This window comes from Panthera tigris, chromosome D3 (assembly GCF_018350195.1).
Source record: "Panthera tigris isolate Pti1 chromosome D3, P.tigris_Pti1_mat1.1, whole genome shotgun sequence".
NCBI lineage: Eukaryota > Metazoa > Chordata > Mammalia > Carnivora > Felidae > Panthera > Panthera tigris.
This window is the reverse complement of record NC_056671.1, coordinates 21,399,757-21,414,245: the sequence shown is the minus strand read 5'-3', so window position 1 is coordinate 21,414,245 and position 14,489 is coordinate 21,399,757. Positions and strand designations below refer to the sequence as shown.

The window sequence follows — 14,489 nt, the reverse complement described above, 5'->3', positions numbered from 1 at the left end:
AACCAAATTGGTATTATCAGGAATCTAAACTGCAATGAGAGGGAATCTGTTCTTGTTAAATGGTCCAAATAATTTAGAGGCAGATTTTCTGACAGTGATGAGAATTAGAGGGACTGGCTTAGTCCTTACTACCACCAGGCACTCATGGCTGAGTGACAGATTTAAAAGAGGATTTGAAGCCATATAATGTTAAAACCGTATGGGAAGTCAGGAAGGGCAGCCTGTTTCACTCTGGATGGCCCATGTCTAAAGTGGTTCATTTGGGCCTGAGGCCCATCTGGTGGACACTGTTAAAACTGAGGGCAGCAGATAGTAACACAGATGGTGAGATTCAATTCCATGGCCAGTGAGGAGCAGACACATGAGAAGAGGAAACTTAGCCTGGAGAAGATTTGAGGGTGGGCATAATCCCTTTCCTTAGACCTTGGAAGAGCTAGCTTGTGGGAGAGAGGTTTGACTTGTTCTGTATCACTCCAGAAGGCAGAATAGACAAATGGGTAGATTTCACCTCAAGGTAAAGAAGGACTTTTTAACCATTAGAATTGTTCCTCTATGGATTCAGCTGCCTTGTAAATTGGGCAAGTTCTCTGTCACTAGAAGCATGGCATCCAGAAACCAACCATCACTTGGGGAGGTGGGTATTGCAGAAGGGATTCAAACTGTGACATTTGTGGGTCCATATAACTCTTTAAGACTCTGTGATTCTATAATTTCTCCAAGTATTTCCCATCCTGCCAACTTTCTAGGGTAAGAAGTTTAGGTAGTAAAGTATGATTATGAATTCCTCCAAATTCAAAGGAAAATGTAGTGGTTTTTTTTTTTTTTCCATTTGTGATGTCACATTATGTTATTTCCCTGATTACCATGCTATCAAACCTGTTGGGTGTTGTCTGACCCAGCTCATCTTGCACAGTTACAGTAAAGCCATCTAAATACTTATAATAGCTTCCTGAGCCCCATCAGGGGATGAGGAAGGCTTGGAAAGACGTTAGTCAAAAGCATGGTCAAGCTGGGGAAATTTTAGATGAAGTCTAAAACCCTGAACTCAGAGGCAATGTGGGAGGAGATTACAGAGAAGGACATGATTCATGTCACTGGATCACTCCCTGGATGGGGCATGATTCCCAAATGGGCATGAATGTGGGTGAGGGGTAGACAGAGGGAGAGTTTGGGAAATTAGAATGATGAAAGCATTGTTAATGAGCTTCAGTGAGAGGAAGGGCAGAATGAAAACCTGGCAGGGGAATGGAGGTGATAAAGCAATGGTGTCTGTATTAGCTTGCTTGGGCTTCCATAACACAATACCATAGACTGGTAGTCTTAAACAAGAGAGATTTATTTTTTCACAGTTCTGGAGGCTGGAAGCTCAAGATCAAGGTGCTGTCAGGGTTGGTTTCTGGCGAGACCTCTCTTTCTGGATTGTAGATGACTGCCTTTTGTCTGTGCATTCACATGGTCTCTTTTCTGAGTAAAAAATGAGTGAGAGAGAGAGAATGAGAGAGAATGAGAGAGACGATGTCATTTTCTCTTTCTTATAAGGACCAGTCCTATCAAATAGATTAGGGCCCCACCCTTATGACCTAATTTAACCTTAATTACCTCCCTAAATACCCTATCTCCAAAATAAGGTCACATTAGGAAGTTAGGACTACCACACATGAATTTTGGGGGAACACAATTCAGACTCCAACTGTGTCCATTGTAGCTCTTGTGAATTGTCTTTGAGGATGAAGTGATTATCCTCTTGGAGGAGAAAAAGGACTCTGAGGGTCAGTAAAATGTCAATCATTACTGATTCATAATCTCATTTGACTTCTGAACAACCTGTCATGAGAGAAGATTGAGGCTCACAGATGTTATGATCACCCAGATAGTAAGAGGTTAAGAAAGTATTCAAACTCTAATTTTTATTTTCATACTTCCTTCTCACTGGAGGGGACTCTAACCTGAAATCTTTCTGAATTCTTAGGACTATGTCTTTAAACCTGGAACTTCCAGGAAGACTACTTGGCAGGCCCATTTGGATGTTGAGGAGGTTCTCTGAATAGGGAAGTGGGTTGATCAGAGTTGTGCTTTGGGGAACTGGCCATGTGTGTAGGGGGAGACTGGAAATTATCTAGAAGCCTGTTGAGAGATAATCACAGCCTGTACAAGGGCAGTATAAGAAGTGCTAGATGCGTTTGACATTGTGGAGGCAGAGTCAGGGTTTTGGTAAATGATTGAGTGAAGGCCATGGGGTGAAGGGAGGGAGTCCAGAATGAGGCCAAGGCAAGTGACTTGGAGAAGAGTAGTGACTATGACAGAAATTAAGTAAATCTGTGCAAGGCAAAGCTCTCCTGGCCCCTATTCCATCAGACAGTAAGGGGGTACCTCAGGAAAGCCAGCAACTTCTTAAAGTTCAATGTTTCCCTTTGGAGAGGACTTCTTGAACTTAAGGTTAATCTAATGCAGTTAATCATTACTGGTAATTATGCCCTTAATAGTACAACATTAGGCTTAATAATTTATCAAGTGAGAGATGATAAATGAAAAGATAATGGATCATGGAAGGCAGGCTACATGACAAAGGTAATTCTGATTAAAAGTGGACTGTTATCTCCATCCAACTTTGAGGAGAAAGAGGTGAATATCTCTGAACAGCCTGCTTTCCTCCCAATTTCCCCTTCTTCTTTTTTTAAAATTTAAGTATAATTAACATACAATGTTATATTAATTTTAGGTGTACAATATGATTCAACAATTATGTACAATTCTCAGTGCTCATCAGGATAAGTGTACTCTTTTTTTTTTAATGTTTATTTATTTTTGAGACAGAGAGAGACAGAGCATGAACAGGGGAGGGTCAGAGAGAGGGAGACACAGAATCTGAAACAGGCTCCAGGCTCTGAGCTGTCAGCACAGAGCCCCACGCGGGGCTTGAACTCATGGACCACGAGATCATGACCTGAGCTGAAGTCGGCGGCTTAACCGACTGAGCCACCCAGGCGCCCCAGGATAAGTGTACTCTTAATCCCTTTTATCTATTTCACACCCCCCTGCAACCTCCCCTCTGGTGATCACCAGTTTATTCTCTGCATTTAAGAGTTTTTTTTTTAATCTCTTTTTTCTTTGTTTTGTTTTGTTACTTAAATTCCACAGATGAATGATATTATATGGTATTTGTCTTTCTCTGATTGACCTACTTCACTTAGCATCATACCCTCTAGGTCTATTGTTGTTGCAAATGGCAAGATTACATTCTTTTGTATGGCTAAGTAATATATGCCATTGTATATATATTACTGCATCTTCTTTATCCACCCATCTTTGGATCCATTTTCCCCTTTTTAATAAATGGCATCCACCTACTCAAGTCCTGAGTCTAGGTGTTACCCTTGATTACTCTTTCTCTCATTTCCCACATCTGATCCTTCAAGGGTAACTCTTAGATTCAGGACTCCTGTCAACTTGCTTCTAAAACACACTCCAATCTCTACACTTGCCCTTGTCTTGACTGCTAGCACCAGAGACCGAGCCACTGTCTTCTTATGTAGATACAGCAATAGCCTCCTCTACATTTTTATGTTTTCTCCCTTGCCCCCAACACTATCTTCTCCATGTACTTGAAAACAATCTTTAAAAAGCAAATTCAGTCCTTTCTCTCCACTGATTAACTGCCCCCCACTCCCACCAGTGTTTTCCCACACTTAGAATAAAATTCAAACCTCCTATCCTCCTTGCCTGCTAGGACCTTCCTGATATATCCCTGCCCAGCTTCCCAGCCTCATCTCATACCACCCTCCTCCTTGCCTACAACACTCCAGCCAGTCTGCCCTTCTTTTTGCTTCTTAACTACAACTACTTTCCTTCTGATTTGACACATTGGACTTCTTTTATAACTTCAATCTTAACGTAGAGGGCATCTACACAGAGGGACCTTTCTTGACTCTCCAATTGGAACTAGTCACTCTATCATACCCTCTCTGTTCTCTTTACAGCACTGACCATTCTCTGATCTCTCTTTTAAAAAATTTTATTTATGTTTATTTATGTTGGTTAGAATATAAGATTCTGGAGAGTAGGGATTTTGTCTGTGCTATTCACATTGGAGTCCCCAGGGTCTAGAATAGTGCATGTTACATTGAGTTGATGCTAAATTAATATTCACTGAGTGAATGAATGAGTGTACTTTTATATCGTTATTGCATCATTCCAGAGACTTTCTGACCTGGCCTTCAGGGAACGCCCTCCTCTCTGACTTAACTATTTGGTACTAAGCAACCATTACCTTATATTGGAGGTAGGGACTGATGTAGCTAGGACAGTTTCTTGGAGTAATTTGTCTTTTGTGAAATACTTTTCTTTGTTTTGTTCCAGATCTGGACCATCTTAGGGATAATAGACAAATAACTACCAGCTTTCCCCCATTGCTAAGCAATAATGGGGATAATTATACTAGTTTGATAATTATCAAATGGTGCTATGCCTCTCCTCCTGGGTACAGAAGGACTCTAAAACTTCCTGGGGTTCTCTTGGAGCTTAGATGCAATTGAGTTGATGGCACAGTATTATGATTAGTTAGTGCAAGATCCTTCTCTTGTTTTATCTGATGTTTTCTCTTCCATCTCCCATTCACAATCTCATTCTCCTTTTTCCTTCCAGGCTTCCAATCTTGGGTTTTTAATATATATCCTTCCAATCTGTCTTCTACCTATGTATTTAGACATATGTATGTCCTTGAAAAATACATGTGTTTTGTGTATGTGTCCATGGGGTCTATGAGACCTTTGTAAACAATAAAAAATAAAAATACTATACTGATTTAGGGAGTTATTATTAGTAGCATCTCATGTTTCTTGGGAGCACATGGGATCATAGAATTTAATAGTTAAGAATCATTGGGAAGTATAGGCTCTACCCCCTGACTTCTCTGGTTAAGTGAGAGGGCTGATGCCCAGAGGCTTCCTTTAAATGATTTCTTTTATCAAAACTGTCTGCATTTACTGAAAGCCAGTATTGGTCAAGGTCCTTGGTCAAGGTACTGGTCAACTGTTGGAGGACACAGGGATGAATGGCACAGGCCCTGCTTTTCAGCTGACAGCCTTTTGGAAGACTTATAAGGGAGGCTCAGTGAACTGTGGGGTTGCCCATATTTTCTTCACTCTTTGGCATTGGGCTGACAAAACCCCCACAGGTTTGTATCAGATTTGATCTGATTTGGGGATACACATTGCCTTTTCTTCCATCCTTTCCTTTTCATCTTCACTATTACCCAAGACCCCACATCCATCTTGTGAACCTGTGGTCCCAACGAACACACAGTCAAGTTCCCAGCCTGCCTCTGCTATTTCTTGTCCTTCTCTTGGGTGACATGTCTCTTCTCTCTTTGGTCTACCTCTGAGTGTCCTGGACCATAGAGTTCTTACCAGATTTTCTCTTTGTGTTTCCAGGTTGGAGCATCTCTCTTTGCCAGTAACATTGGAAGTGGCCACTTTGTGGGGCTGGCGGGGACAGGAGCTGCAGCAGGCATCGCCACTGGGGGCTTTGAATGGAATGTGAGTAACATCAGAGACACTGTGTCCTGGAGCTGGAAGGAGTTTTAGCAGTCAGCCAGTCAGCCACTTCAGTCTATGTTTAGAGATGCTCTGAGTGTTAGGGAACCAACCAGGGACACCCTTGGATGCAGATAGAAGAGGGGCACAGCTTCAGGAGCCCCAGGGTCCTGCTGCTCTTCTACCAGAGTAACATGAGAAAACTACAGATATGATGGCAATAGTGTTTTTTTCTTTAAAAATCCAAGCCCTCCTATTAGGCTAAGCAAAATTAGTCAGAGAAAGACAAATATCATATGACTTCACTCATATGAGGAATTTAAGATACTAAACAGATGAACATAAGGAAAGGGAAGCAAAAAGAATATAAAAACAGGGAGGGGGACAAAACAAAAGAGACTCTTAAATATAGAGAACAAAGAGAGGGTTGCTGGAGGGGTTTTAGGAGGGGGGATGGGCTAAAGGGATAAGAGGCATTAAGGAATCTACTCCTGAAATCATTGTTGTACTATATGCTAACTAACTTGGATGTAAATTAAACAATATATAAATTTTAAAAAATTGTTTAAAAATTAAAAAAAATCCAAGCCCTCCTGTACCCTTTCGGCCATATTGGAGGTTTGGAAATTCTTACCACCAGATTCCCATTATTTATTATTATTATTATTATTATTATTATTATTAATTATTATTACTTAAAAGTTCTCTAAATGGTATTTTACTCCTTGTAATCAGAGAAGAGGCAAGAGGAGCTGGGATGTCTGTGGGCAGCCCCCTGGTGTCTCCTCCACTAATGCCCTACTGCTGTTCCCATGGGCCAACTGAGCAGCAAAAGCCTCTTTCAGTTTCTGATGGCCACTTAAGGGAGTTGTCCCCAGAACCCCAGGAGAAAATGCTTGCTGATTGTCCTATAGTAGTTGAGGGCCCTGCAGGCAGCAGGGTGAGTTAAGGTTCCTCCTGGTATGACTTTACGTGCTTTTTTTTTTTTTTTTTTTGTCTGTTTCAGGCCCTGATTTGGGTGGTTGTCTTAGGCTGGGTGTTTGTTCCCATTTACATTAAGGCTGGGGTAAGTATCTGCTCTGTTATTCCATGTCTTGCCGATAATGTATATTTATATATGTTTACATATGTATACACATATATGCACACACACACATATATAATATGAGCTCCATCCTCCTGAAAGCAGAGGAGGCTTTATGGAATAAGTGACAGAGAATGACTTGTGTTTTGGCTTTCTTTTCCAGGTTATAAACTTTTGACTACTTTTTAAAAAAAATTTTGACTACTTAAAAGCAATTTTTTTAATGTTTATTTATTTTGTTATAGTGTATTGTTCATAGTAGGCATGTTGTATAGGGATATATATCTATCACTTCCTCTTCCAGGGCAAAGATCTGCTTTCTTGGTTATGTACAGTCATGTGTTCATTTAAAAAAGTATTTATTGGGCACCTTAAATGTTCTGGGACAATACCCAGCTACCCCTGCAGTGGTAGGGCATGTGGGAAAGAGATGAGCAAATGGCTGGAGAATAGGGGCCATCTGGCTACATCACAGACTTCTCTGACCCACGAGGGGTTATATATGCTTAACTTTTGAGCATATATCTGATGCCATGTGAATGCCACTGCTCTGCTTGCTCTGGATCTTCTGGTCACTCTGATTGATGGCGACCTCCATTACATCCCATGCAGGTGGTGACGATGCCAGAGTACCTGAGGAAGCGATTTGGAGGCAAGAGGATCCAGATCTACCTCTCTATTCTGTCCCTGTTACTCTACATTTTCACCAAGATCTCGGTGAGTCTACTGCCCCGGGGACGGTCATTGGCTATCTTAGAACCTGCCCGCTCCCTCTTCTTAGTACATCCTGGCCCACCAAGGGACAACAATATTTGTTTCTATTAACTTGGTCCCTTAGTCTTCTTATTCTAAGGAGTAAAGTCCTATTTCATGCATCAAAGAGCCAACACATGGAATTCCTTACCCTTCACTATGTGGAAGGTTAAAAACATAAACAGATTCAAGAAGTTTCAGTGAAAACTGTTCTTAATAGAAGACTGAAAGGAACTTCAGAATATCTAAGGGCTAGTTCTAACCTTAGAGTTAGCTGTGAGTCTTTGTGTCTGGAGGGATCAGAATTTGGCTCTAGGTGATGTTTCTAATACACTTAAACATAGGCAGTCAGTGGCAACTCTTGAAGTGACCTCAGAAATTCTCCCTCTTCTTTTATGGACAGGGAAGTGAAAACTGGGATTAGAGAAAACTTGCTCAGGATCCTGGATCAAAAGTAGAACCCAGACCTCTGGCTCCATCTCACTGTTCTTTTCATTGCATGAGGCTTCTTGTCTGTTTTTTTAGATCTGTTTTTTCTTATGTTGCTCATATTTTTGTGTCATTTCTAAGAATCCATTGCTAAATCTGGAGGTAGAGAGAGAAGTGGCATTTTCTGAGACCACATAGGGAGCGGCTGTAGCTTTTCCTGTTGGTCAGCAGTTACAAAGTGCTCACTGCTCTATCAGAGGAGTTTTCTCATTGAGTATGATCAGTTTTCCTCCTTTTTCTTGTCCTTCCCTATCCAGCACCAAAGGTAAGATTAGACCAATCTCAGCATCTTGCAAAAGATTTGTTGAAATTTGAGTCAGGTTGCATGTGAAATAAGCCTTCTGCTCTAGCTAGGTGGGGTGCTAAAAAATAGCTGCTAGAGCTTTTATTTTCCTGGTTTCTTAAAGCCAAGATGACTACAATATTAAATCACATTTGTAATTTTTTTTTTATTTTGGAAAATTTCAAACATACATACCCAGAGAAAGAATAGTACAATGAGCATTTGTGGAACTAAATCTCATCACTGTGCTTTAACAATGATAATAATTTTGCCATTCTTGTTCACCTATCTCTTCTAACTTTTTTTCCAGAAGTATTTTAAGTCAAATCCTAGATATTATGTCATTTAACTGTGAATTCTTCAGAATATACCTTTGACTTTAAAAAATGTATTTATTTATTTGTTTTTGAGACACGTACAGAGAAACAGAGAGAGAGAGGGAGGAGAGAGAGATAGAGATAGAGATAGAGATAGAGAGAGAGAGAGAGAGAGAGAGAGAGAATCCCAAGCAGGCTCTACTCTGTCAGCGTAGAGCCTGACTCAGGGCTTAAACTTACGAACTGTGAGATCATGACCTGAACTGAAATCAAGAGTGGGAGACTTAACTGATTGAGCAACCCAGGTGGCTCATCTTTGACTTAAAACAGACAAACAAACAAACAAACAAACAAAAACATAACCCTTGTGCTATTATCACACAAAAAATCCATAGGAATTTCTTAATTTAGGAAGTTTAATACCTGTTCATATTCAGATTTTCCTGATTATATAAAAACTTTCTTCTTACAGTTGATTTGTTTGAACCAGAATCCAAATGAAGTCTATACATTGTATTTGACTATACTTTCTTTAAAGGAAATACCTATATCTATATCTTCAGCTTACTGTAATTATTTTTCAGTTTTATATCATTACCCTCCAGCCCTAGTCCTGGCCTACATTAACACACTTTTTAAAAAAAATTGGATTGTCTTTTTCTTTTGTTGAGTTGAAAGAGTTCTTTAGAGGTTCTAGACCTTTATCAGATATAGGATTTGCAAATATCCCCCTTTCTGTAGGTTGTCTTTTCCTTTTCTTGATAATGTCCTTTGAGGCACAAAAGTTTTAAATCTTGATGAAGTTCAGTTTATCTATTTTTAGTTTATTTATTTGCTTATGCTTTTGCTGTAATTTCTAAGAATCCATTGTCAAATCCAAGATCATGAAGATTGATCCCTATGTTTTCTCTGAAGGATTTTATATTTTTAGCTCTTACATTAAGGTTTTTGATCCATTTTGAGTTATTTTTTTGTATATGATGTGAGGTGGGGGTTCAGCTTCACTCTTCTGCATGTGTATGTCCAAATCTTTCAGCACCATTTGTTGTAGAGACTATTATTTCCTAATTGAATGGTCTTGCACATACATTTTTATACAACTCAATGAAAACATGCTGTTGCCTATAGGGCTGATAGGGCTTTGTCTTGGAGTTAAGACTGATGCCCAGAACACTGTTCTCTCCCTGCCCAGCTTCCTGACTCAAACTGCTATTGCCTTTGACTGGTCTCTTTGTGTTTTGCCACCATTGTGATGATTTCACCACCTTTACATTCTCCTCCTCTCCTCAGGGTTAGTTTTTAGTTATAAGATGAAGACCCTGGGCTTTTCAATCCTACATCATTAGATATCAGTGCAGAGCCTAGACTGGAAATGCTGGGAGGGGTGGAGAGATCAGGCTTCCTGAGGGAGGGAAGAGCAGATATAGGAGGAGAAAAAGGAATGTAAGCAGGGAGGGAAAGGAGGTCACCCTGGAGCTGGGGGTGGGGTTGACAAAGGACCTCCTCCTTAGTTTAGCTTGTGAGGTGGCACCTGTCTAATGAGCATTGAGAGGAGGGCACTGGGATTCTCTGTCTTGGAACCAAACCTTCAAGTCCACAGTTCAAGCGGGTAAAAGTCTGTTGACTGTGGTTGCCATGGAAAGGGTACTCTTTGCCCTTGGAGCTGGTGTGGGGTAGTCATATAAATAAACTAGATGCCCAACCTCTCTCCTTGCCTTCCAAACACTTACTGTTCAGGTTACTGATTAAACTCTTTTGACTTGGGAGCCCCCAGGTAGCTGAGGGGCAGTCTCACTCAGCTCAAGTCCTGATGGAACCTATTCCCCAGCAGTCAGCTTTTTCTGATTTTTGTTTTTGAATAGTACTTGGTATAGGCTGCTCCCTCTCTGTATGATTTCTGGGGCTTCTTGCTGGAGGCCTTGCCCAACATCCTACCTGCTCCACCTGCTGCCCAGAGGCAGTAATTCCTTGAATAATATGTAGGAAGGATGAGGGTTGCCCTTTATTTAGTGTCAGTCTCTTGCTTAGATTCCAATAGGGGCTTTACTTATTCCATCTCCAGTTCACATAACAGTGCTGCATGGGTAAGGATTTCTGTTTTATTTTCCACTTTGTAGGAGTGATAACCGAGTTTCAGAGAAGTTAGGTAATTTATCCCAAATCACATAGGAAGTGTATGGCAAAACCAAGATTGGCACCCAGGTCTCTCTAGTTTCAGAGTCTGTGTTCTCACAGTTCTACTCTGTGCTGGGATGGGATGAAAGCATAGTGTGATGGAATGGGATAGATCATCTAGTTCTATGTCCTATGCTCTCATTTTATAGATGGGGAAACAGTTCTCAAGAAGGGAAGGGACTCTGTGGAGTTAAAAAGTAGCAGAATTTTAGGATGAGCAGTAGTATCCCTGTTATTGAATCCAAACCTTGGCATTATGTAGTCCCTGCCTTTTTTTTTTTTTTTAAGTTTATTTATTTATTTTGAGAGAGAGAGAGAGACAGAGAGAGAGAGAGAGAGAGAGAGAGAGAGAGAGAGAGAGAGAGAATCCCAAGCAGACTCTGCTGACAGTGCAGAGCCCGATGTAGGGCTCTGTCTCACGACTGTGAGCCAAAATCAAGAGTTGGATGCTTAACTGACTGAGCCACCCAGGCACCCCTGGTCCCTGCCCTATAAGTCTTTCATTTCTTCTGTACAGAGTCAGTTAAAATTCAAAACCTTGGGAAAAATTAAGATAGCCTGTTAAATAACTATGAACAAGTTTCCAAGAGTCGGATTTCAGAGGACTATGAGGAGAGAACATTGACTACACACTTGTATGAAGGGTCTGAAGGAAGGACATTTAGGCAGAGTGGAGGGGCGGGGAAGGGTCAGACAGATGAGGCTTTGTCTCTATACATTTGGCTGACTTCAGGTTCACCATGAATCATAGAACATGAAATCATTAAAATAATTATGCTGATGTTGAATGTACCTTCTAGGAGTTCACATTAAGATACACATGAGTTTCAAGTTCATGGACAAAAGAAAAGAATTGTTAGTTAATAAAGTAAGATACGTGTTTATTTACATTACACACAAAGATTAATCAATTTTGTTGTGTGTGTGTAGAGGCATTGTGTGTGATGGGTGAGAAGAGAAGGGGTCTTGTGAGATCCAAGTCCACATAGAGAACAACTAGAGACATGCCAGGAAGGCTTGGGGAGGACATAGGGATCCAGTGAGTGTGTAATTGATAGGAGAGAAAAAGCATTTCAGGTGCAGGGTCCAGTTGTGATCCAGGCCACTGAGTAGCAGTAGTGTGGAATCTTGACTATGGCTACTGTCTTGTGGCCAGATTTTGGGCTTTGAGACCTGGATTTGATTATTCCTCCATGCACTCCACTGAATTGTATTGGCTCCCCACTGTCCCCCTCCTGAGCACCCTGACTTATCAAGTTCTGAGAAGTGTTCTGCTCTGTAAAATTTCCTAGTATCACATACCTTATTCACGTGTGCACAATCATTTGAGATAAGCCTCAGACTTTATGCATTACACATGATGACTGAATGTCCCTATTTATGTTTCCTGGGGCTATTAACATGACTGCAGTAAACTTTTACAGCAACTCCACTGGCCATTTTGGATCCTTGAGTGAAAATAAGAGCTTTGGATTTTGCTTAAAGTTTGAATACTTATTACCTGAGCCATTCACTTTCACAAATGAAAAGAGAAATTTGAGCAATGGGGATTTTCATCTCAAATGTCGTTGCCAGGCAGGATTTATTGGGGGCTCAGATACAACTCAGACCAGAATGGGCAGCAAAAGCACACATATAGAATCACAGGATCTCAAAGCATCTGAGCTGAGATGAAGTAATCTGCCCAAGGCTCATGGTCAGAGACTCATAGGTTTTCCTATGAAAAAACTCCTATGAAAAAAACTCAAGAGGTTTTCCCAACTGAATCTTTAATTTTTGAATCCCATGGACGTGGTTCAGTCAAATTTTCAAAGCGACAGGAACAAAGCTTTTGAGCTGAATCTAACTCCTTGTTTTTGTAAATATAGTTTTATTGGATCATGGCCAATATTGTGTTGTCCATAGCTGCTTTCATGCTTTGACTGCAGAGTTGAGCAGGTTAGACAGATACTGTATGGCCTACAAAACATGAAACACTTATTACCTGATCCTTTACAGAAAAAGTTTGCTGACCCCTGGTCTAGAGTGTGATAGTTTTTTATTTTACTTCAATTTGGTTTTGCTTAGCAGCATTGGGGAAATTTGCTTTTTTCCTTCCTTTCTTCTATTTTCTCCCCCCCCTTTATTAAGGGCTAAGAGTAGTTTAGAGAAGGAGCAATCTGGGAAGAGCTGAGAAACAAATGATCCCATAGGATTACAGGAGAGTTCTTTTCTACTAGTGCTGGTGGTATATTTACCTATTCATTCCTCTACTTTTATAAATTAAAAAAGTAATGAAATACTTCAAACATACAAAAAAGTAAAAAGACTAATATAGCAAAGACCACCACTCAGATTCTATAGATCTCAAAAAATCAGTCATTTTTACAGAAAAGAAATAAAATATTACAGATATTATGGAAGTCTTATCTCTATCTTTCTTGACCTTGTTTTCTTCCTTCTGAAAAGTTGCACATGTTTTAAACTTGGTATGTTTTCTTCTGGTCTGTTTTAATATTTTTACTACATATATATGTACATTTATATATCCCATAAAGAATATAATGTGTTTTTAAATTTCTGCTCCCCCTACTTTTGAACTGTAAGAAAAATGAAACAATGGTATTTAAGAAAATCTGGAGGAGAAAGCACCCATAATCCCATGGCTTTAATACATATATTTCATATTGTGGCCTCACCCATATGTGTGCTATCCTTTACAGAATTGCAGTTGGAATGTGCATAGCATTTTGTCATCTTTCTTCTCCATCTTATTATCAAACTGTATACATTTTTCATGTTTCAATCCTCATAATTATTATTAAATTTTTTTTAACGTTTATTTATTTTTGAGACAGAGAGACAGAGCATGAACGGGGGAGGGTCAGAGAGAGGGAGACACAGAATCTGAAACAGGCTCCAGGCTCTGAGCTGTCAGCACAGAGCCTGATGCAGGGCTTGAACTCACGGACCATGAAATCATGACTCGAGCCGAAGCCGGCCGCCTAACCAACTGAGCCACCCAGGCGCCCCATTCATAATTATTATTTTGGGGACTGTGGAACATAACTGTTGACATAGTTTTCAGCAAGCTATTTAGAAATCCTCTGGCGGACCAAAAGCTCTTGACAGTGGTCACCTTTGGTCCAAATCATGGAAGTAGGGACATTTTTACTTTTCAGTGTATAGCTTTCTGTGCTGTTTTTTCCCAACCATACCCATAAATTATTTTACCTTAAAAGTAGGTAAAACAATTTTTTTAAATGATAAAATATCTTGCTCTCTGCAGAAAATAATCTAGAAAAAAAAGCCCTTACCTCTTAATGTTGTGGCAAAGTCACTGAACTTGGAGACAGAAAACTGGATTTTAGCTCTTGAGCATGTCATAAATTTGGTCTCTCTTATCTATAAAGTGGAGCCAATATATTGTCCTATTACCTTGTTTTGGAGATTAAAACAATGAATGTATCTGAAAGCACTTGGTAAACTATAAAATTCCCTAGATATGGAGAAAAAAAAAAACCCTAGTAAAGCACATAAAATTTGGGTACCTAGGATTCAAAGACTAATGTCAGAGTGCCTGGACTAATGTGAGCTCAGGTATGGCATGGCATCTGGAGGCACTCCTGCTGGCTTTCAGGGTTCAAAGGGCAGAATTCATTTCTGAAATTAGGAGTGACTCATGGGAGATAGAATTTGTCTTAGGTTTCTTCAATTCATGAGGAATGTGTTCTTGGAATTCTTTATCTGCCCTGTTAGCTGGAAATAGAGTATCATAAAGACAAGATTTCCATTAGCCTAACACTTCCCATAAGTCTTTGTAGACTTTAGTTATAGCATTATCTTAGGAGTTGTGTGTTACTTATTTGTGACTGAAG

General features: G+C 40.1%; 1 protein-coding gene across 2 annotated transcripts in view; it reads left to right on the top strand.

Moving 5' to 3' along the window:
- The window catches only part of SLC5A1 (solute carrier family 5 member 1), a 135,506-nt gene that overhangs the window by 83,442 nt on the left and 37,575 nt on the right, over positions 1-14,489 (top strand). For both annotated transcript variants that reach the window (XM_042962733.1, XM_007082583.3), the window contains exons 3-5: positions 5,430-5,534; positions 6,538-6,597; positions 7,228-7,332. In XM_042962733.1, the coding sequence (XP_042818667.1) occupies positions 5,430-5,534; positions 6,538-6,597; positions 7,228-7,332 (270 nt within the window). The remainder of the gene's footprint in view (positions 1-5,429; positions 5,535-6,537; positions 6,598-7,227; positions 7,333-14,489) is intronic.